General features: G+C 30.4%; 2 protein-coding genes across 2 annotated transcripts; both read left to right on the top strand.

The window, feature by feature from the left end:
• Positions 1–3,503: 3,503 nt before the first annotated feature.
• Positions 3,504–24,662, top strand: LOC103576125 (neuropeptide SIFamide receptor). The gene is made up of 3 exons (XM_008556177.3): positions 3,504–4,032; positions 18,868–18,967; positions 23,891–24,662. Exons 1-3 carry the CDS (start codon positions 3,504–3,506, stop codon positions 24,660–24,662), a joined length of 1,401 nt encoding a protein of 466 aa, XP_008554399.3.
• LOC103576124 (histidine-rich protein PFHRP-II-like) lies at positions 20,238–21,212 on the top strand. Its single transcript, XM_008556176.2, has 2 exons — positions 20,238–20,254; positions 20,682–21,212. The coding sequence occupies exons 1-2, from the start codon at positions 20,243–20,245 to the stop codon at positions 21,030–21,032; spliced, it is 363 nt and encodes a 120-aa protein (XP_008554398.1). The 5' UTR covers positions 20,238–20,242; the 3' UTR covers positions 21,033–21,212.
• Positions 24,663–25,100: the final 438 nt, after the last annotated feature.

The raw sequence follows: 25,100 nt of genomic DNA, 5'->3' as shown, positions 1-25,100 counted from the left end.
ATTTAAAGATTAAATGATTTGTAAAATAAATCGTACACGTTTATTTGTTATTCTTTTATACCGTAACAATTAAAGATCTAATTGAATTTATCTATGTTTATTTTTTAATTTTTTTTATCAATGTCTCGGTCGGATGTATAATTGATAAAACGTTCGTCCCTGACACAAGACAAAAGCGAGGGATAATGAGTTGGCGTTTCCATGTACGAGCAAAGCACCAGAGAAACAATTACAATTGTAGCAACCCATTTACAAATGATTCATTTATATGATTTTTGTTTTTTTTTTTTTTTATTATTATTTTTGTAAGAGCGTTTAGTGAGAAAATAATATTAGTGTAGGTTGTCTATATTAACTTTTAAAGTTGTAAAAAAAGTTAACAGTAAATTGTATCTTGATAAATTTTTTTAATTGTTTCCTTGGTAAACTATTATACATATATACAAACTAGGAAAAGCATCAAGGCCAAGAATTTAATCGTCGCCTGGAGGTGATGCGTTAACTCGTCGTCGTGCCAATGAGGCCAACTTTCATTTCACTGGGATTTTAAAAAATAAAATATATTTACTTCTCCAACAGTCTGGAATTTAAAAAAAAAATGTAGGAATTAATAAAAGAAAGTTGTTGGTTGTCGGTTATCGGGGAAAAGGGTAAGAATTAAAAGCCAAAGCCGATTCGATGGACGTTTCCTTGACCGAAAGCAGCCTATCGAGGGTATTTTCTAGTGAAGGGTGGAGAGTATATACGAGCGAGACATTTTCACTATTGGGGAACTAAAATGTCTGGCGTTACCTCGAGTCACTGTGATTTATCCTCAAGAGTCTTATTATATCGCCTAGCCTCCAGAGTAGTTGCTTTGCTTTAACCGACATAAATTATTAAACATATCGACTATATCATTCTCAAGTGTTGTCATTCATATTTTAGTTTACTATTTACTTTCATCCAATATTAATTACACTAAAGCTGCTTCTATCTATTAGTTACACACATAGACAGCATATAGAATATAGCATATAGATACATAAAAAGATTAATTAATCAATGGTTGACCTTAAGAGACGTGAGAAATTAATAAAAGCTTTCCATTGCCACTTGCGTCAAATCCCAACCTCCAGACGATCGACTTGGATTGACAGCTATCGTTTTTACCCAAGTCTTTACCAATAATTTCTTGGCAAAGTGGTTTTTTTTCCTTTTTTTTTTTTTTTCATTATTCAGTAATTAGAATGATGATGCAACGGAAAATTTATTGGAATGGAAAATGAAATAAATTAATCGTTTTGCAGATTGGTTTACAGACAAAAACTTAGTATATGTATGTATACGTTGGAAGGTCAATTTTAAAATAATTAACAAAGAAACAAGTATTGGTATAGTGGCAGACGGCAGACGGCAAGCACAAGGTAAACGCAGTTTGTCGTGATGAAGAAAAGTTTTATTTTCTGTAAAAGTTTTAAACATTTGGGTGTGATGGGACTTTATAAAATAAAGTCAGAGAGTTTTGGATACACTGCAAGCATAGTATTATAAAATATATATATATATATATATATATATATATATATATACAAAGTCAATAGTTTCGTCCTCGTAGTCAGCTTTAAGATTTATTATCCGTATACAACTTTGCATCCAGCCTTATCTCAACACTTAAACTTTATTTTTAAATTAACATTTAATGGATTTTTAAATTTTTCTGGCCCTCTTTCACTCACTTTTTCTCTTTATCTTATTTTACTTTTTTTTTAATTTGTCCATTGGTTTATTTTAAAATAAAAATCTAGTAATAAGAACATTTTTTTTTTCTTTTTATAAATAAATTGTAAGAAATTCGACCTAATTTAACCGTCGGAAAATTACTTTGGTGTGTGTGTGAGATGATCCTCGGTCAAGTTTTAAAGGTGAAGTTATTCATATAACACACAAGAGTGCGAGTATTTAAATATCAGTGTCAAAGGGTCATATTAAGAATTACCTTTTTTTTTTCTCATCAATGTCATTTGTATATTTTATTATTTTTAAAATACATTTTTTATGAAATTTTTATTCTCCACTTTATTCAAACTATTTGATCACATATATATGTATATATATTTGGAATGAGAACAAAATTGATTTTCACTAGAAATAAGTGTACTACAAATTATTATCGAAACCATAATAAATCATTTTTATTTTAAACTCATATATAAATAATTGAGTAGCGTCTGACAGTCTATCACTATTTTATAGCTACCCTACTAATAATCATTATAATAAATAATAATAACAATAATCATTATTATTAGTAATAATAATAATAATAAATAATCCTGTACTGACGTATTTTACAAACGATATGTTAAAGTAATAATTAATAATATGTATAGAGCTTACAATAAATAAGAGAAATAATATTAAAATTTAAATTAAATGGTAGCACAGCATGTGTTACAAAAATAATTAAGTAGGTAATACAAATAGAAGACAAAAAAAAAATTAATAATTCAATCGGACGGTTGATGGGGTGTTGCTGCACCTGATAAAAATCCAGATAAGAGATTCATGTAAATAAAATGATCTAAAAAGTTGTTGGAACTGGAAATAAAAAAAGTTAATAAATCCTGGTCAATTGTTGTATATAGACACACATATACATATGATACGAATATCAATTGTCATTGAATAGCAAGTAAACGTTTTCAATTCAAGTTAGGGATAAAAAGAGATAAAAATAAAAATAAAATTGAGAGATAGGTGAATTGATCGAGTTGTTGAAGTGTGTGGATGAATATCGTGTGCATAGAGTGTGATATGTTACTGGTTAAGCTTGTGCTTCACCATCTACAGCTTATACTACTGCTGGTACTGGTGCTAGTGCTGGTGCTGATACTGGTGCTGGTAGTTTTGCTGCATGTGCCCCAATCCAATACAAAACAGCAAATGGCGTCTGCGCAGTATTTTGTTGAGCTTTGTCAGACAGCTCGTCGGTCTTTCGGACGCATCCAAACTACTCCAGTACGCGATCGTCACCTAAAGCGGACTCATTAGTCGCCCAGCATCCTGACCGCTAAATACATACAACTGTTTTTTAAAGTTTATAATTTTATTTATTCATTCTTCATCAAATTAATAATTTTAAATTAAAAAAAAAAAAAAAAAAAGAGACTATTCCATTTTTTAATTATTTTTTTTTTAACGCACAAATTTAAGATTTAAATAAAAAAAACTTGAGAAAACAATTGACCAAAAGTAGTGATAAATAAAGTGAGAGTGTAATTTAATAAAATAAAATTGAACACGTGAATTGAGCAGGTGAGCAGGTGGAGTTACGCAGGTAGCGCAGGCGTATTAACCAAGAGCGGGAGCTTTTAAGTTTAACCCGTAAAAGTTTTTAACTATAAAAACAATGGACTGGTGAAAATAAAAATAAAATAAACTGAATAAATTAATATAATAATAATTAGTGATTATAAATGGTGGACACACTGCTGACAGAATTGTCAGCTTGGTACCACTCAATGTTACAACCACCCTCTCCTCTACTGGAGATGGCATCTCTTCGTCTTCCGGACTCGGAGGAATTTGATCTGGAGTCGCGACACCGTACCAGTGGTAATGTTTTATTGACAACTGGTTCACCACCTCTGTACCTTGCAAATGATGTTTTTGTCCAAACAAAAGATGATATACGGGATTATCTGAACAATTCATTGAGTGAACTGGTCTCCGGTGGTTCACGAACGGCCTTGGAAGAGTCTGGTTCGAGTAATGTACTGTTTAACACCAGCGACTCGGGTGCTATACCAGTAGAACATGTACCAGATCGTTTTTACAGGCACAGTATGGCGATGACCGCTGTTTATTGTGTTGCTTATATGCTAGTATTTAGTATTGGACTCGTTGGCAATAGTTTTGTTATTGCAGTCGTTTATCGGTCACCAAGAATGCGTACTGTCACTAATTTTTTCATCGTTAATCTTGCCGTAGCTGATGTACTTGTAATAGTTTTTTGTCTACCTGCAACGCTTGTTGGTAACATCTTGGTTCGTAAGTATTACTCTTAATATTATATTTTTATAATAATAATAATGATAATAATAATCATTTTTTTAACATCATTTAAACGGTCTAAAGTAGAATATACTTGCATCAATTTTACTAATGAGCCCAGCAAGTATATTCGAGGCGGCACCATATTTATAATATTAACATATTTGATAATTAGAATCTATTCCAATTAATGTATGGTATTACAGTGCGCATTTAAAATGATGCATTTTAACATTTTTAATCCACATGTAATAATTCATACGCAGTTTAGATTCTAAAAAATAATTTGTCAATTAAGTAGATCAGTAAAGCCGTTATTCTTTTAACACAAAAATTAAAAAGTCTGATCGTTAAGTAAAGTCACCTTAAGAAAAAATAATAATAATAATAATAATAATAATAATAATAATCTTCTCCTCCTCCTCTTTCTCAACATCATCATCATCATTATTACTATCAACAAAGTACTTGGTTTTACTTTCAAGCACTTGCTCTTGTTGGTGTTGTTGGATTACCTCTGATACGATACTTTAAGTACCCAAGATATTTTTATTTTATCATTTTTTTTTTTTTTTTAAAGATATATATCATTTGACTACTTGGTAGTTGTAGAAACTGAAGTAAAAGTACTTAAAACTTGACTTTTTTTACAAAATCTAAATGAGAAAATCTCGAGTTTTTCGAGGACTTGATAAAATTTATATAAATCTTTATATTTGTAAAATATAGTAAAAAATAATAATAATAATTTGTGATTTAGTTAAGTAGGTAAAAAGCTTTTTAAAAATAAGTTGTAATCTTTTGTTGGTTGGCACTTGGTTTTCCATTTTGGTTGAGCTTGAGTAGTTGCCTTGGTAGTAGTCGGATGAAAATTCCTCGTAGTAATTGTCAAGATTTCCTCAGCATTCCCGTTTGCCGGAGGCTCTGACTTATTTTTTGTCGCCTAAACTTGATTTTTTCGTAATCGTTCGATTACGTTTTTTTTTTTCTTCTTCTTCTTCTACTTGTATTATTATTATTATTATTATTATTATTATTATTATCATTATTATTATTATTATTATTATTATTATTTGAAGTCAATTGCCATTTTTATTTTATTTCTTTTTAACCGTTTCTCTTGCGTGACGAATTTTTCTTGTTTACCTTTTTTTGTTTTAAATCTACTACTACTACTACTACTGGTATACAACTATTCGGACTTGGTAGTAGCACCAGTGGGAGTACTTTTGGAGATCCATTTGCCAGTACGTGACTTCAGAAGAATTCGTGGAATTTGAAATCTCTGAAGCGGTACACGGGATATGTATGTTGTTTAGTCCCTGTATACACAAGGACAAAAGACAATTTGTACGTTAAATGGACACCTTGACCTTACACAAAATTATTTTTTTTTTTAAACTCTCGACTATTCAAATATCGTTATTCCTGGGAATTTAAATCGCTTTTATTCCAAACGACATTTTTATTCTGAAGTTAATTTATCAATTGAAATATCACAAAAAAAAAAAATAATTAATTTTCCAACAATAAGACACTCAAGTAAAAAATTATAGAGTATTTAAAGTTCAACTAAAAAGCTGCATAGCACAGGAATTTGTGCCAAAAAGTTTGTTATATTGAAATATAAGCCTGGAGCGACATTGCAACGCATTTTTATCCCTTTAACCAGGTCCCGGGAACACCAAAGCCTTCTAAATGGTCACACCAGGCCAAGTTTTTATGAAAAAACCGCACAAAAGCCGTGTCAAGATTTAACGAGACTTTTCCGGGCATGCCCGCAGGACCTGTCCCGACGATTCTACTTAACCCTACATCTACTCATTCTTTTTTTCATTATTTTCGTATTAAAACCCATTTAATTTTTTATACGATTATAAATTTTTTTGTTGATACAAAAAAATAAAGATATCATTTTTTTTTTGTCATTTGACTCGTACGGTAAAGAAATAATAAAAGTAAGCTGCTTAAATGACTTGGAAGATCCACACCCAGAAAATTTTGATATTGTATTGGTAACTTTCGTGTTTTCTGCGTAAACCTATAGAATAACATCTGGGTGTATGCATTGTTATTAATAGTGACATAAAGACTTATATATCTACATTTCCTTATACATGAGAACTGTTAGCCACTTGTCTCTTTCTCTTAAAACCTATTATTATGCACAAGTACCTCATCGTTGGAGTAACCTTGGTAAATGTCGACACCAATTCAAATGCTAATTGTTACAATACTCTCAATATTCAATATTCACGTGATTTTCATTGTCATATCACGAGTGTATTCCGGGAAATACTCATCACTCATATTTATTATCATTATTGTCATTTAAACTCTAATAATTTTTAAACTACTGATTATTTACTTTTAAATTTTCATTAAAAGTAACGAAATAAATTTTATTGAGCGTTTTTTTTGTCATAAATTAAAAAAAAAAATAATAATGATAGTAATAATTAATGTTTTAAATAAATGGATGCAATATATCGAAATAATAAACGGGTTGTTGGGTTTGAAAGAGGCTGAACGGCCGGTGTCTACCGGATGTTCGCATAGCTGTCACCATATATCGCCTCGATTGCGTCTAACGAACTGCAGTCTATGACAATAAAAAAAAAAAAAGAAAAATAATAAAACAGGCAAGAAGAGTAACTGCTAGAAGAATATAAAAAAAGTAAATAATCCGTCTTGTTGTCGGGTTGGGCGTATGCAGGACATCCGATTTGTAAGGGAAATGTTTATTATTGTTATTTCTTATAAAATAGTCGAGCCAAACAACCATCAGCCGTTGATGCATAATAGGTGGTACACCTTTTCTGGTTGGTCGATCGAAAATCTATCAATTGATGAAAGCTACAGGATGTATCAATGCCGGAGGTTAGTGCATAGAAAGCAGCCGATTGGAAAATAAAGGCAAGTAAAGGAAAGGGGCTGAAAAGAACCAACTGGGTCGCAGGCAAGAGTGTTGAAGTATAAAGAGAGGGATGTATTGAGTAAGTTACTGGGGGTTAATGTCCTGGGGTGACCGCTTCCCGACGCCCAGCTCACTCACTCTTATACTTCAAACCATTATATTATTGGTATCTCAGTCTTTTTCCCTGGCACTACCCGACCAAGTACCCAACCTGCCTTGTTGTAATATATATATATATATATATATATATATATATATATATATATATATGTGTGTGTATATACATATATATATATATATATATGTATATATACATATTAGGCGGATTCAAAAAAATGGACTATTTTTTTTTTTTCGATATCCCCTGTGAAATATATTCAGAGAGACAAGAAAAAACGCCTGTAAGAATCAGAGCTCTTAATATTAATATTTAGAGGTCGCGCATCGCAAATTTCTATTTACCGTTTAAGTAACATGGGAAAATTTGTTTTTTAAGCTTTGGAATTTTGTAGCTCACGGTGAAACCAATACCAATACCAATACTATAAGAAAGGTCTTTTGTCATTTTTTGATATTTTTATTTCGTCAAAAATTATTCGAAGTTAAAGTTAGATTGACGATAAATTTTTACAATTTTCAAATTTTTTGACGCAACCATCAACTTTATCGGAAAATTTTATAGGACATTTTTTGTAGAGCATTTTATTTCCTATAACTTATCTTGAAGAAAATTTTTGATATTTCTCACAAGTCGTAAGTTATTTGTAATTAACTGAAGATTTTAATATAGTTTATTTTAAGCGACAAAATTTGAATTTTTTGAAGAAGATTTCCAGTTAATTGCAAATAACTTACAACTTGTGAGAAATATCGAAAATTTTCTCAAAGATAAGTTATAGAAAATAAAATGCTCTACAAAAAATGTCCTATAAAATTTTCCGATAAAGTTAATGATTGCGTCAAAAATTTGAAAATTGTAAAAATTTATCGTCAATCTAACTTTAACTTCGAATAACTTTTGAAGAAATAAAAATATCAAAAAGTGACAAGAGACCTTTCTTATAGAGCGTCAAATTTCCCATAAGCACATATCTTGAACATTTAAAAGTATTGGTCCCACCGTGAGCTACTAAATTCCAAAGCTTAAAAAACAAATTTTCCCATGTTACTTAAACGGGAAATAGAAATTTGCGATGCGCGACCTCTAAATATTAATATTAAGAGCTCTGATTCTTACAGGCATTTTTTCTTGTCTCTCTGAATATATTTCACAGGGGATATCGAAAAAAAAAAATAGTCCATTTTTTTGAATCAGCCTAATATATATATATATATATATATATATATATATATATATATATATATATATATATAATAATAATAATAATAATAATAAAAATAAAAATCTCGATATCAGAAACTAGGGCTTGGTTTTTCTTTCTTCTTCTTTGTTCTTTTAAAATAATCGATTACCAGTCTCTATTAATTATCATATTAATAAATTATCCAAATTGATTAATTTAAAGAAATAGATTATAAATTATAATTATAAACTAGGACTTGGATTTACCCTTGAAATAGATAAATAATATTAACAAAATGTTTGGTTTTTATTTTAAAATTAATTAATGTCCTCAAGGTATTTCTGTTATTGCACTTGAAAGTGATATACTCAGTGAGTTAATTTGAGTGGTGAGGTTTGTGTCTTAGAGGCTTTTGTGGTAATGTATCATGTCACATATATATATATATATATATATATATATATATATATATATTTACTGATAGTTGTAGTAGTAGTAGTAGATGTATAGTTTCGTTTGTGATGCAAGTTACGCGTTGGAGGAGTTGATGAATATTCAAAGGAACGTCTTGTACGATTGTTCCACTTGAAGACGTCAGAAAACGTCGTCCCACAACCACCACCACTACCATTACCAGTACTAGTACCAGTACCAGTATACTAGCACCAGCAGCATTATCATGACTTAGAAACGACGTTCAGAGCTCTGTTATATTTCATGATCGGCACGTATCGTCAGCGTACTATACCGTCTAAATGATAAATTCTACAGATATTCTATAAAGCATTTTTTATTGAATAGTTTAACTTTTTTTTTAATTAAAAAAAATTTTTTTTTTCCACTAATTTAAAGGAGGAAAAGTCGGTATGATAAATCTCTTGGATATGATGAGACTCGTTATTACTCTTGCAATTTTTAAAATCAATAATTCAAGTAAATGTTTAAATTATTCGTAAATATTAAATAAAAAAAAAAAAAAAAATAATAATATTTTTATAAATAATTTTTTTTTCTTGTACATACAAGTGAAATCGTACGTGCTATTAAGTTTTCAATAAATGTTTACACAAGTGCTCGTGACACATTCGACCGAAATGACGTGTCGTATATATATATATATATATATTTGGATGTGAATATTTGCATCAAATACCCGATGAGATATTTAAATAAAAAACATGTTATTATTATTATTAAAAAAGGAATAAACGAAAGCACACCTTTATCATTGTACCAATAATGATAATAGCTGTCAGTATTGTTTGTTATAAATATCTGAGATTTTTTTTTCCACACGAATAATAAAAAAAGAAATAAATTATAAATATTAAAGATTATTGGATGAATAATTTGTCGTGTTGCAAATTATTAAACAATTGGCTCATTTAATGAAGCTGACATTTAAGTGTACTCTTGACAACTAAACTTTATTCAGATATATGTGAAATACAATGTAAATTATAAACTACAAATGATGAGTTTGTCTTGATGTCTATTAATTGTTGGTAAACACTCGTAAAATGAATAAATAATAAAATAAAAGTCGAAAAAAAAAAAAAACAAATAGAGATAGAGAAAAAAATATAGTTGGTAATTTTTAGGTGTACAATAGACAGTACAATAAAATAATAATAGATATACTAGTATAAAGAGTTTTAAATAAGCTAGGTACGGATTGAGGTAGCGAGAGGGTGGGTACAGGTATATAGAGATAACCTGGAAGTGTGTCAAGGCGAATAAGAGGCCAACACTCTCGCCTGACCTAGATCACTAGTTCACACACCTGTGCCCTGCAGGCTGCCGGGGTAGCGGTGGTGCCGGGTAAGGTGTGCAGCTAACCCCCATGACCCGGTCATGTACAGGGGTAGTTGTTATCACGCTGCTACTCTGTGCCGGCTCCTGCTACCACTCAATTTTATATATATCTATAAACTACCAATGCACGAAAGGCGTGTCCTTTATGTAGCTAACAACATCAACAACAACAATAACAACAACAACTGCTACTACCACTACTACGATTTCTGTGCCGACATCACGATCGACAATATTATTTAACTTTTTATTAGTTTCCTACCTACGACAACTAATTATTATTTAATTTGGCCTTTTAATTATATACCTTTGTCGAGTTTTTTTTTTATCACAAATAGTCCTTACGATCATCATTTAGTTTTTTTTTACTCATTACGAGGCTTGTAATTCTTTAATTTTAATTTACTTTTTTTTCCCAATTTATGAAAACGAAAGAAAAAAAAATTGTAAAACTTGATAAGCTATAGTTTGAACTGGTGTGTTAAATGTTGAATTTTATAAAAAGTAATCGAAAAAGCTTTGGAGTTTACTTTTTCCAATCATGAGGCTATACAAAATACAAAAGACTGAAGCTTTAATTTAGTTGGGTTTACTAAATCTAGTTTGTAGTTTAGTTTACTGTCAGAATAAGAGTGTGGGTATTTATCCAAGTCCACAGAATAAACGAGTAAAGCTTAATTACTCGAATGTTGTTAGTGTTGTTATATGACTCACAATTCACAACTCACCGCCCCACAAGAATACAACAATAACCTGACCTACGACAAGTCTAAAGGCGTTGAGCGTACCACGCGTGAAATAGCCAACATTTCACTAGCAAACCCATTGTATTGCTAAGCGAACCCGGTGTCCGAAGAATCTTGACTACGCCGCTTGGATCGTTATTAATCTTGTTCGTATAGGACCTCCTCCTCTTCCAATAGAATCCCATATGTGCGTTTATTATATATATCCTTGGATCTATTTTTTGACAGAAATAAGAATGTGTATATATTTGATGTCGAGCTGATAAGTGATATCGACAGGAATGGGAACATTGCTCTTCGCTGGCTTTAAATTCTTCTCTTACTCCCTCTATTATATGGAAGTATAAGTGGGTCACTAGATCAAATTGCGGTGGCATTTTATTGCTTATTAATTCGATTATTAAAGATAGATTGATAAATAAATAGTTTGATGATTTTAGTGCTATTTATTGTCGTTAAATTATTTTTTTTTTTATCAAATAAATATAAAACAATAGAATTTGTTAGATTACTGGTATTATTATTATTATTATTATTATTATTATTATTATTATTATTATTATTATTGTGTGCAGTGAATGGAATCGTTGAGAATTTAAAGCTTGCTAAGCTTTTGCTCCTCCTTTCAGCACAATAATAAATATCCTTCCTTAAAAGCTGAAATAAGATGAGATTCGTCGAGAAAATCACAAACTATCTTTTTTTCAACTCTCAATCTTTTTTCTCTCACTGGTACTCGTTGCAGTACCAGCATCAGTAGTAGCAGTAATAGAAGCAAAAGCAACGGGCCGGTCGTTTTGTAAAAGTTAAAGCGACAGAATTGCTCAAGATTGCCACGAGAATCCTGCACTACTTTTCTTTTTACACACTCTCTCTTATTTTTTCATTTTTTTCTTCTTTCTTGTCGTACCAGTAGATTGAGTACTTAGTGGTCTATTTTTTCCTAAAATCAGTCTTTATAATTTATTGAATAGTAATTAAAATAATTAAACAAATAGTGGATTTATATTTATGTTGAAATAAAAATAAATTTAGTAAAAGATTGGATTAAATGTGAGTGTTGGTGTAGTAGGAGGGTAGGGAATGGATGAGTAGCGCGATGCGATTCTGGTGCAACGGGTTGATGTAGGGAGTGGGAGTGGGAGTGGGTGGGCTAGTAAAATAGGCAGAAGGGTCGCGGTAGGCCGCGCTAGGTAGACAGACGGAGACATGGCCTAGTTTATATACTTGCTCTGTTCAAGGTCGTGCCTCGTGAGAAGATAATTACGTATCTAGGTCGCAGACAGTTGTTCCTGCTTTGGGTTTAATTTTTTAAGCAATTATTCGCTGATGATGATAATAAATTATAAGAAAAATCTTTTTCAGTGAATTTTATTTATAAAGTTACATAAATAAGTAAGTAAATTTATTGATGGAATAGATTATTTAATTTAGTGACTGATTTGTTGCTGGATAATTTTGTAATTTCCACCTGGTGAACAGGATTCTCGGATTTAGATGCATTGTATTACTACCACGATTATGCTGAATTTCATCATGTTGGCGAGGTTTTGTCGAGTTTGGATTCGCTCGTTTGCTCATGGCTACTGAAAATTTATTACTACTGTTATTGTGTATGCGACCTTCTCTCTCTCTCTTCCTCTCTTTCCCCAATTCTACAACTCATGTTAATGTTAAGTCTGTATGTGTCTAGTTTGCTCCTGTCCAATCTCACATGCTAATCAATCATACACCAGCATATCATCTGGTAAATTCAAATTCAATTTCACCAACCACCGACCATCCGTTCAATTCACCCCCAGCCTTCCCTTCCGCGGCTCTTTTGTTTTGTTTAAAAAAAATAGACAAAAATTTATTGCCCAGATATAAAAGGCCATATCTTAAATTGTATAAAGTTTATAATCCAGGTCATTTAGATTACAAGTAGTTATATAGTAAAATATCACTTGTTAAAGTCTTTGATGGTGTTTGATAAGTGTGAAAGGTCATATTCCTGGTCCTGATGTCCCGTTGCACCCAATGATAATTAATCGATAAGTGATGCAGACCAAAGAGTTATTATATATATATATATATATATATATATATATATATATATATCCATGAAACCCAAAGAATAAGGTCGCGAGGGTTTGTGCATACAGCAGCAATAGCACTACCATCACTACCAGCAGCAGAAGCAGAAGCAGTAGCAGTAGTGGGTCGGCGAAACCTTGAAGGCATTTGAAACCGGGGCAGTATCCTCAGTAAGGTGCAACGCGTCTGCGCCTACCGATACCTTTATAAAACTATATAACGAATCCAGTAGGCTTGAAGTACATCAGCAAGCAATCTAAACCTCTCTGGTAAATCTTAGCCTGCTGCAGAACCCAACAAATGTACTCAAGCTTTAATGTTTAATGCCAGCCAAAGCCAGCCAAAGAGCATTGAAAGCTGGCATTTAGGCTGTCCCTTTTTAATATTTTTCCATCCGCTCATCTTTTAAAACTAAACATTTCCGTTTTTTTTCTTTTTCTGTTAAATTTTTTATCTTTTATTCAGGCGTTTATTTAAAGCGAATGTCAGGATGTAATAGTCACGTGTTGTATATGAGTGCATTCATGTGCTTTCTTTACTTTTTTTAATGTTTTTTTTTTGTTCTTTCTCTGTCCCGTAACCCCCCAGTCTCTTTTATCATACGGATGTTATCATTTATACTTGGTGTTTGTGTTTATCCACCTATAATTATTTATATATATATATATATTTAAAAATTTTTTTAATTTCTCATTGTTGTTATATATTGAGTCTATTGGAAATTTATTGAGGGCGATAAAAAATATTGAGGGTAAAAATTTAGGACAAGATACTGATGATAGATATTGATATAGAATAGATGTCTTAACATCTAAAGCAGCAACGGCAGTTAGTAGCAATGAGGTTGGTACTCGATGACCGATAGAACGATAGAACGTGATGTAAACTAGTTATAAGTAAGGCCCTTTGAGAGTGTTTTCCGCAACGACCGCACTCTTATGAGATTATCTGATCTGTGCACTTGAGGTGTCGATGAGTACTCAGTACTCACTCACTCAGTCCTTTCCTTAAGGGGCCAAGTGATCTTAGTCGCTCTAAATTGCTCTCAGTAGAATAAGTCCGCTTGTGATCAGACGCGATCAATAAATTAAAATAATAATAATAATATATATTTGTTTTATTAAATTTATTGGGCCACTACTTTATATTCAGTTATGGGCACAATGTGTGAGTCCTTGCACGACTTTTACAACCAAGTTTGATCGATAATAAATCACTATCAAGTATTCCAACCAGGTTTTTTCTTTACTTTCAACTCGTGAAAGTTTCTCCGGAACATTGCAATTATGATACCACAATAACTTTTTTTTTATTTCTATGTATTTTAAAACTTTTTATATGAAAATAGAATAATACCACATGAATGAAACCTAAATTATGATATATATTTTATTTATTTATTTAAGTTGGGTGGTAAAAGTTTTTTAATTTAATATTATGACTTGGCCATTTCTTCTGTCTATTGACTTGTTTACTTTTTATAGATCGTGCTTTTCTATAATTATTTTACAAATATTCTGGAGATCTTGTCACTAAATAATTATTTAAAGAATAAAAAAAAATTATTTTTTTTTTTACACCAAGAATATTTTCTGGCAAATGAACAGGATTTTAAAGAAAATATTAAATATATAAGATCCTCAAAATTCATGTTTTGTGTTTCGATACATTACAAGAAATGAATGAATGAGTACAAGAGTTTGTCAAAAGTTTTAGTAGCTAAGGATAAAATATATATAAAGCAAGTTGATTCACCGCCAAGTGATAATTTTAGTTTTAGTGATCGAGCAACGGGATTTTAATTCAAGGTCTTGGTCAGTCCGTTGGCTATTTTATTCCTGTTGTGTAGAGTTTTTATTCGATCTTATTTGGTTATATATATGTATATATCATGTAGAGTATATAAGAAGAATGGACATGTGATTTACCCCGTGGCCAAGGCCAAGTGCAACGGAGTTACGGAGACATAGGATTTCTATTATAACGTTTAATAAAATGTTGGTATACCGATGCTGCCACTGGAATTTATATATAATCTCGTCGCGTCATTCCTTTACTCCAATCACTGGCATTATTGTCTTATTCATCTGATGCTCGACATTCATCTGAGGATTGTAAGGCAACGGCTGTAAAGAGACTGTGCTATTATATAATCTCATTTTAATTCATCATCTAATTGGATTTTTATTATTTTTTATTTTTTTCTAAATTGTAAAAAATTAGCGGAATGGATCCGGAGTAAATGCGGAGTGGATGACTGTTTATTTATTTAATTTCGGAGTGAAATTCACTCCGAAGGGGAGTTCAATTTAATTTCGAAATTCCGGGTCAGATTGAAATTCACTCCTTAAAAGAGTTCATTTTAATATTGAATGCGGATTTAAATGAAATTCAGATCACTTCAAAATCACTCCGCTAAAAAAACAAATTCCCTATTTACTCCTTATGCGGAGTGATTTTTTTTAAAACTCCAAATGATGAAGTGAATTCGGATTTAATTAAAATCCGTAATTACTCCGAACTCACTCCCAATTTTTTACAGTGTAGTGAAAATCTTATGTACATAGTATGATTTTATAAATTCATTTAAGAAAAAAAAAATTATTATTAACGTTTTTTTTTTCTATTAAATGTTAGCTTTGATTTGCAATTTTTGAAATAACTCGAAATAAATTGATTATCGTTTAATCATTAAGACTCTGATGTACTTTATTTCAAGACCTAAAAGTACCAGTTCAAAAATAAATTTTTAAATTTGTTCAACCGTAACTTGGAAGAATACAGAAGACATTGGAATTTATGGGTCTCAAAGTAAAACCTTTAAGCTTTAAAATGACATCTTTTCTCCCGATACGATAATCTGCGCCGAAGATACAAACATTTTGCGAAATTACAATTTTTAAGCAGTGATTTTAAATGTATTTGAAATAAATTAGATCAAAAAATTAATCCTAAAAATATTTAAAAGTAAGAGGAATAAAAATGTGAAAAAAAGCTTCTGAATTAACGAATTTAGTTTTTTAAATCAAGGACAATTTAACAGATATTTTCACACGTACACATACATATTCAAGGCGGAGGAGGAGAATCCATTGTATACTATTCAAACTGTGAATTTAAAATACGGATAAAGAACAAAGTAGTTCATTTTATCATGCATCACGATCTGTTGATACTCTCAACCGCATTAGTAAAAATTTAAATTTTTATAAAATCTTTTTAAATTATTATTATTTTTTTGTGTCATTATCAATGAAGATAAAGATAAAACTAAAAGGTGTGGCAGATGATTTATATGTATAAGAGGAGAGAGAAAGCGTTGAATTAATCGGATCCTGGTGTCCCAGGTGAAGAAGATCCGAGTAGGGCACTGACGAGGAGCAGCGGATTTTAACCTCTACCTCCCCTGTGGCACATCCATCGGCTCGTCGAGGGCGTCGACTCGTTCTCAATGATCGATACATTCTGCATTCGAGCTCGTCACTCTTCGTTCCTGGCTAGCTCTTTACTTTTTTGATATAATACTACCAGTTTGACTGATGCTTGCTAAATCCTTACCGCATTCATCACCTGGGTTACTTTTTGTAGAATATATATATATATATATATATATATATATATATATATATATATATATATATATATATATATATATATATATATATATATATATATATATATATATATATATATATAGAGGGACTTTTTAAGTTTGTTGATGGGTGAATGCTGACCAAGATTTTGTTGAAAAAAAAAAAGAAAAAAAAACTGGATTTATTCTTTTTAAAAAGTTTTAGCTGTATATCGTCTTATGGTCTTAGATTTTTGTTCAAGGATAAAAAGTTTAAGGTTTAATTTTTTGTGTTTATCATCCGAAGGCGGCAAAAGACTGAACTTCGGTAGTTTATACTTTGCTTACCTGAATATTCATCGACCGATATTCCCAAATTCCTCCTCTTAAAACTCTAAATATTATGATTTGACTGACCTACTTATTTATATATTATTTTTAACAAAAGATATACTTTTTACTCATCTCATATATATATATATATATATATATATATATATATATATATATATATATATGTATATATATATACCTAAAATACGAAAACGGGATAAATTATTTATTTTCAAAATGAATAAATTTTTTTATTAAATTGAAAATTGAATAATTATTGTATGTTTATAAAAAAATTTTATCCACCAAAAAGTATGTATGTAATATAAAGAAAATTAAGTTTTAAGTAAACAGTTTGAAAGTTTCGAGTAGTTTACAAAGTTAATATACTTTAATATAAATTTAATTAAATATTTTGTTTTAATAAAATTATTATTAATAAACATAATTAAAAAGTCGTTAATATTTATGCATTTTAAAAATCGGTATAATCGACTTAAAGTGTATAAATACACATACAAGCTTTTACAGTATATGCCAATAGGTTTAACCGTGAGATCGATAAGCTGTTAACTACCACATCTATATTGACCCCGTAATACTCAATACCTATATAGTCTTTAAACTATTAAGTCTCCATATATCGATATAGTACGATAATAATATTAGTTGAATAGTCTATAGAGATAACCAAAATTCCTTTTCCTAAATTACTATTTTTATTATTTTTCACACAACACAACAAAAATTTATTATTTTTATTAAAATTCGCTATATATCTATTTATATACATATACAAACAGGTGCCATTTAAATGGCTATTTCTTCTGAGAATTAAACACGATTGCGTACTTACGGAATGTCATGAATACAAGCCTATCGTTTAATTTCATAATATAATAAACATGAGGATTTGTGAAAGTATTATGTTCATTATAATCTTTTGATATTTAATTACTTATTATTACTTTAAAAATAAAAATATTGATTTATTAATTTGTCGTAATATTTCAAAGCTTGGAAGAAGTTATTAAAATTAGTATAAAAAATAAAAATATAATACTAATAAATGAATTTACAACGGTGAAGTACCAAGTGGTTGTAATTCAGTTGGGTTCTGCCTCGGTATTTATACTGAAGCTTAGGTAACTGGGTAACTGTCAGACCGGGTTGCTGGTAAAAAAAATCAACGATGTATTTATTTGAAATGTCTGGATGTGTGTATATATGTATTACAGAAAGGGAGAGTGGAGAAGTACAAGAGAGTACGACTGTAATGTAATATAATATAATAGAAGAAAATAGAAGATAAAAGTTTGAGAAAAGAGATAGAGTATGGAGGAGGAAAAGGTAGAAGGAGAAGGAGAAATAACAGACCAGAGATAAATTTATAGACCGAGTGTGTGGGACATGAGGGTCTACATATTTTCCCTGGTCGCCTACATCTTTTTATTATTGCTCCTGTATATATACATAAATTTTTTTTACGTATACTATTGCCTTTTTTTTACAATTGAGATTATTCTTTTTTTCTCTTTAACCTTTTTTATACCTCATAAAATTCGTTAGATAAATAAAAAAACAAAAATATTATTTGCTAGTTGATATGAAGAATTTTATTTATTATTCGTAATCTTTAATCCTTAATTCCGAATGTGATTGTATCGGTATTGAAAATAATTACCATTTAACGGTTGATCGGTGATTCGCTTTTCTATTTCTCTGGTAACACATGTAAAATGTTCAACATAATAAGACCCTTCACTTTTATTCTATAAGATATTATAAAATACTCTCACACTTACTTATGTATAAAACACATACATATTTATGCACATGAAACCTATAACTGGTTACAACTTTAACCAAATAGACGGTCTATGTCCTGCCTGGGAACTTATTCATTAAATTAATTCCGTGACATTTAAAATGCTGGATAGTATCCTCAGCACATCTACCCTTTTAATGTATATTTTATACCTTTTATAATAATAAATAAATAAGTATGAATGATAAGAAATAAAAAAAATAATGAATTATGTTTATATTTTTTTTTTTTTATCTTTTTAGCTTGGGTTCTAGGACGATTTATGTGCAAGACTGTATCCTATATTCAAGGAGTATCAGTGGCTGCCTCTGTATATAGCCTGGTTGCCGTTTCGTTGGACAGGTGAGTAAAATAAAAAATATAATCTCTTGAGTGAGGTAGATTTGAAGAGGGTCAATCATCCTCGGTAGCTAAAAAATAAATAGCATATGACAAAAAATTTCAGATAAAAAAAAAAAATTATAAAGGTTCTGTTTATGGTTTCCGTGAAATTGCGTCGATTTTACAGATCAGACTGTCAGACACATCGGGTATCTAGAGAACAAGGCGACAACTCCGAGAGAGCAGACTGGCAAAGTGCCTTCTGTTCGCCGGAAAAAGAAAACTCTTTCCATATTCACATATTACAGAACGTGGGATTATTTTATGTATCAAAAAATTGTCTTTGTACCCTTATTTGTTTTTTTCTCCACTAAATTTTATAATATCCATATTATAGTATTTCAGTTATCTTGATTTTCTTCGGCTATTTTTTTTTTTTTTAATCAAATTATTACTTTTTTTAAATTCAGTTCTTCTGCTAACCATTCAAAGTAATCAGAAATCTCATTGCCCTAGAATGTATGTCAATAAATAATTAGATTAAATTATTCAGTAAATGAAAAGTACAAAGTTAGCATACATTTTTTTTTATGTATTTTTTTTTCACACAAAAGGTATAAAAAAAAAACGTCTGTCGCAATATTTTCTTATATCACTCATCTAATATAAATAAATTAGCATGAGAAAAACCACATATTGAACTATTTTACAAGATATACGATCTACTTGATTGTCGTTGTAAAACTAGAGCCGCGAGTTTAAACAAACCAGAGAACCGACCATGGACTATAGTATTATTTATCCAATCCACTGATAGCTAAATATTCACACAACTACATATATACATAGATATATAGGCTTCCTAAATGTTATGTAATAATAGGAATATTGTAGCACAATATACAAGACAATAATCGATAATTTATGTAAACAAAAGTTTGATTTAGGATGTTCTGGTTCGTTTGATGAGCCCAAAAAAAACTTAAAAATTAAAATTGGCGGTTACCTTACTGATAATTGGGAATAGAGAGGAAAGGGTTGATGTAATGAGTTATAGTACATATATGTATCTACAAAGATAATAATTAGAGTGTAAATGATTGTGATTGGTCGAAGGACTGTCCCACTCTGAACAAAGAGATCGGCTGACTCAACATTTGCCGTTTAGTCGTCATTCTGGTACCACGTGACTATTTTTGTTATTTGATTTTTTTTAAAAATCTATTTGTATAAAAGGATCGTTAAGTTGCACTATTGTCACAAACTTACTGACTACCAAACAGTAAACTTATCAAGATGTTCAAGCTGGTAAGAGCATTTTATTTTATTTTTAAATTAATTCACTCTCTGATTATTCTGTCCTCATGACTAATATTATTGATTCGTTAATTGAATTGGATGTGTGTACGTACTGGCCCTACAATCTACATATACTACCCCAACTAGTATTGACTCGGCTTGTTCCGACACGTTAATTATTCACGATTTAATCAGCTGTTAAAAAAAAAAAAAAAAAAAAAAAAAAAAAAAAACAAATCTGCTTTACGATTTAATTTACTTTTATTTTTTGTTGATTAACTCACAAATCCATAGAATCAAAAATATGATTTTTTTTACATATTAATTTAACGATTATAATCTTCATTAAAAACTCATTTATACTAATTTATTTATTAATTTTTTTTTATAAAAATCCCAAGAGTGTAAAGTGATAGGAAAAAAAAAATTTTTTTAGATCGTTGTCGCTGCTGTTTTGGCTGTAGCTGCCGCTGCACCAGGAGGATACACTGGAATCCACGTTGATCACGGACTTGGTCCAATCCACGCACCTCACGTCGTGTCTCACGTCGATCATCACGTGGGAACACACGTTGTTCATTCAGCACCTGCTGTAGCACCAGCACACGTAGTTCATTCTGCACACGTAGTTCATGCTGCGCCAGTAGTTCATCATGCTGCACCACACGTAGTTCACGCTGCACCACATGTACATGTCGCTCCCATTGTCACCAAGACAGTCCTTCCTGCCCATGGACACCATGCACCTCTTTTCTTGGGTCATCATGACGTCCACGGACACTACTAAGCAATGGAATTCATCTTGAAATTAAAATAAAACTCGCTCTGTCTTCTTCCTCCTGGATCTAATCAGCCTGCTATTTTTTAGCAGGTCACCAAAATTATTTTGCTTCGGACATCATTTCCATTACCCAGCTTTTTATATTTTTTTTTATAATTATTAATTTTATATTTTTTTATTGTAAATTTTATTTTTTATTCATTCCCCGATTTACATTACCCTGATTGTTATTAAAGAATTTTTAATAAACACTAAATTTTAAAATCCAAATAAAATTTTTTGTATACTTTTTTATTTTCCTAAACTGAGAGAAGGATTATTGGACAATGTAAGCGATCCACGAATGAATTTGCAATTTATTGGCCATACCTCAAAGTTTATATAAAACAAAACAAAAAAAAAAATGTAAAGGAGAATCTAAACTCAACGAGATTAAAATGCAGGTTTGTTGGACGCGCGTGCACCAAGCACAAGAATTAAATTGGTCTTTCTTTGTTGCTCGATCGATCCTCCTACTCGGTGTTCTATGTCGAGTACAACAACTGACACACCGTACTTTCTTTCATTGCTTATTGTAGTCCTAGCCCTCTCTTTTGGTTCTCTTGTCTCTTCAACAACTAGAACACAAGTACAAATAAAAATTTATTTCTATAACTCATTACACCAAAACTTAATTATCAAACTTGTTTATTTAATAATTATTGTCCTCAAACACAAATAATCAATATAAAACAGTGTTGGGTTAAAGTAAAGGTTTATTATTTGCCGTAAAAATAATAAATCCACGATTATAAAGAGTAAAGTCAGATTAAAAAATAGATAGAGAGTATCGTTGTTGTAAAACGTTTTGGATTCTGCACTATACGATTATTCGATTAGTAAGAATCTCGTGAGATTCCTAATAAAATACGTGTAATGTTACTTCTGGTACCAGTACTACTATTAGGATTTGTTCTTGGTTTATAGTTAAATTTAAATGCAAGTGACATTAAATAAGTCATAATGCGTAGTAGTTTGATGTGCGTGAGCGGTCGCGTGCCCGAGTTTATAGAGCGTAAAAACCTCATCTGATTAATTATCTTTTTAAGTGCTATGATGTTGTTGTTGTTATTGATAAAATTAATCGCGTAATATAATGATAATGATTAAATTAAAAAAAATGAATAAATAAATAATAACAACAACAAATGATTCAGCATTAAATGGATTTTAACTGTTTACTCAACCGTGACTCGTATAGATTCATAGCTTAAGAATAAGCCAGTGGCCTATTGTGAAAGGGTTCGCTTGGTACCACTAGGTACATAGGTTTATATATATATATATATATATATATATATAGAGGCTGGCGAGTTAGATTGATAAACCGGTCTTTGGAGGTCTAACTTGGAATCCCAAGAGTAGTTTAGCTATTTCTGTCAGGTATAGAGGGTGTTATACGATATGTCTAATGTATATCATATCCCCGTTCTTATTTCTCAAAGGGCTATGTATATTTTTTTATTTTGTTATATTTTATTATATTGTAACCAAGTCACTGACCTGAAGTTACATAATAAGTTTAAGTTTACCTCATAGAAAATGATTTTTAAATTTTTATTAAAACACGAAATCATTTATATATTATGCTTATAATGCAACAGTTGAATTATATATAAATTGTTCTACTTTTTTGCCCTAGAATACATAATCATTAAAAGATAATTAATAAATTTAAATTTCTGTTATAATAATCTGATTGAGATTGAAAATAAAAAAATATAGAAAACAGTTTACTCTGCAGGCCAACCCCAAAACTTCCCGCTGTTTTCGATCTCTTTGATCTCAAAAATACTCTTGACTGCATTTGTATTTTTTTTTTTTGAAATCTATAAGCTTAAAAAAAAACTATGTATTGCATCGAACTACGAAAATTAAAAAAATCTGAAATAACTGAAAAACATGAAATTTTCTATTTTTCCAATTTATTCTCAAGAAAACGCATCAATTTGGGTAGAACTAACTGTAAATAATCACGATAAAGAGTGAAAAAAGTTTTTTATTAGATCATAATCTCGAAATATGAAACATCCGAAAAACATTCAGAGAACAGTAATTTCTTTAATGTTTTGTTGACGATAAAATCCATACTAACGAATCGATTGCTATAAATTATTCAGTAATCAAAAGAAACCGTGAAGGTGAGGATCTGGTATAATTTTTGAATCATTTAGTACATTACATCATGAGGTATTTAGGGAAAATTGTAATTTTCGAAATTTTTGGGCATCGATATCTCTCGAACAAATGAAACAGTTTTGACATTCGATACAGCTATCGACCCATTTTATCAAATTTTAGAGCTGATATGATTTAGAATGGATCGGTTCAGTCGCCTTAAAGATATTCGAAAAAAACTGTTTTTTACCATTTCTTTCTTTAACGATATCTCTCGAACAAATCAACCATTTGCAATGGTTTTTGCGGCAATCGGTACTAAAGCTGAATAAATTTTGGAATTGATTAATCAAGTCATTTTAAGAAATTTCAAAAAAACTACAAAAAATATTTTTTTTTTGGATATTTGAATTATTTTAGAGCCTGTTTTCGAATGATCTGAAATTTACAGGAAAGTTGCTAACCAATACGCTCTTTTGATTGTCGCAAGATCGGTTTATTATCGATTAAAATGCACACACACACACACACACACCTAGGATCTTAAAGTGTTGACATCTGATGAATATGCGGTTTTTGAGAATCGGAGTAAAAAACTATAATTTCTCCAATTTTTTGAAAATTGCCGATTTTCGAGGCGGGAATTTGAACAAATAATAATGATTGTAAATAAAATAATTATACAATTTATAAAATTTTTGTTACAGATTTTTGGCGATATGGTGGCCAATGAAATGTCAGATAACAAAACGTCGAGCCCGAATGATTATAGTTGTAATATGGTTTATCGCATTAACAGCAACTTCCCCTTGGTTGTTATTTTTCGACCTGATAAAATACGGTGATGACCCAGAGTTGAGGTTCTGCGTGGAGCGATGGCCGCGTCCGCAAGACGGTACACTCTTCTTCCTAATCGGTAATCTTTTGCTGTGTTACGTATTACCGATGATACTAATATCCTTGTGCTACATTCTTATCTGGATAAAAGTGTGGCGTCGTCACATACCAACGGATACCAAGGACGCACAAATGGAAAGGATACAACAGAAATCAAAGGTTAAGGTTGTAAAAATGCTCGTTGTTGTTGTTATTCTTTTTGTCCTGTCATGGCTGCCACTGTACGTTATATTTGCGCGAATAAAATTGGGCGGGGAGCAGGCCGAGTGGGAGGAAGAAGTACAGACGATTGTTACACCAATTGCCCAGTGGTTGGGATCAAGTAATTCATGCATTAATCCGATACTCTATGCATTTTTTAATAAAAAATATCGACGGGGTTTTATGGCAATACTGAAAAGTGGACGCTGTTGCGGTAAGCTCAGGTACTATGAGACAGTTGCCATCATGTCTTCTTCAACAAGCATGAGAAAATCATCATATTATGTTAACAATAATTCATCAACACGCCGTACTTATCATGCGCCACCAGTACATCAAGATAGTAATGTGTCTTACATTTTTAATCATACTGGAGTGTAATAATAATAATAATAATAATAATAATAATAATAATAATAATTATAAAAATTAATAATAATAATAAAAATTAATAATAATAATAATAATAATAATAATAATAATAATAATAATAATAATAATAATAATAATAATAATAATAATAATAATAAATCCATCACTGGAGTTTGATAGATTTTTTGTCATTTTTGTAAGAAGTAACAAATATTATATATATACATACATGAATGAAAATATAAAATAAAAAAGAAATTGTTTCATGAAAATTGCTGGTCCGAGAATTTGGATCAATGATCGATTGTAACTCGGATTAGATAAAGATGTATGATTTAAGTGGGAAAGTAAAGCAAAGATGTAATTTAATTTTGGTGGTAGATAGAAAGACAGAAAAGATAGAAAGGCAACTGGTTGTTTTCAATAAAACGTCTGGCAGTCTCTTAT

This window comes from Microplitis demolitor, chromosome 4, assembly GCF_026212275.2.
Source record: "Microplitis demolitor isolate Queensland-Clemson2020A chromosome 4, iyMicDemo2.1a, whole genome shotgun sequence".
Lineage (NCBI taxonomy): Eukaryota > Metazoa > Arthropoda > Insecta > Hymenoptera > Braconidae > Microplitis > Microplitis demolitor.
This window is presented reverse-complemented; position numbering and strand designations above follow the sequence as displayed.

Excerpts from the sequence above, each read along its gene's own strand:
- LOC103576125 (XM_008556177.3), top strand. The coding sequence starts at position 3,504 with ATGTTACAACCACCCTCTCCTCTACTGGAGATGGCATCTCTTCGTCTT. Across the intron at positions 4,033-18,867 it reads TGTTGGTAACATCTTGGTTC|CTTGGGTTCTAGGACGATTT; the intron begins GTAAGTATTACT and ends TTATCTTTTTAG. Across the intron at positions 18,968-23,890 it reads GTTGCCGTTTCGTTGGACAG|ATTTTTGGCGATATGGTGGC; the intron begins GTGAGTAAAATA and ends TTTTTGTTACAG.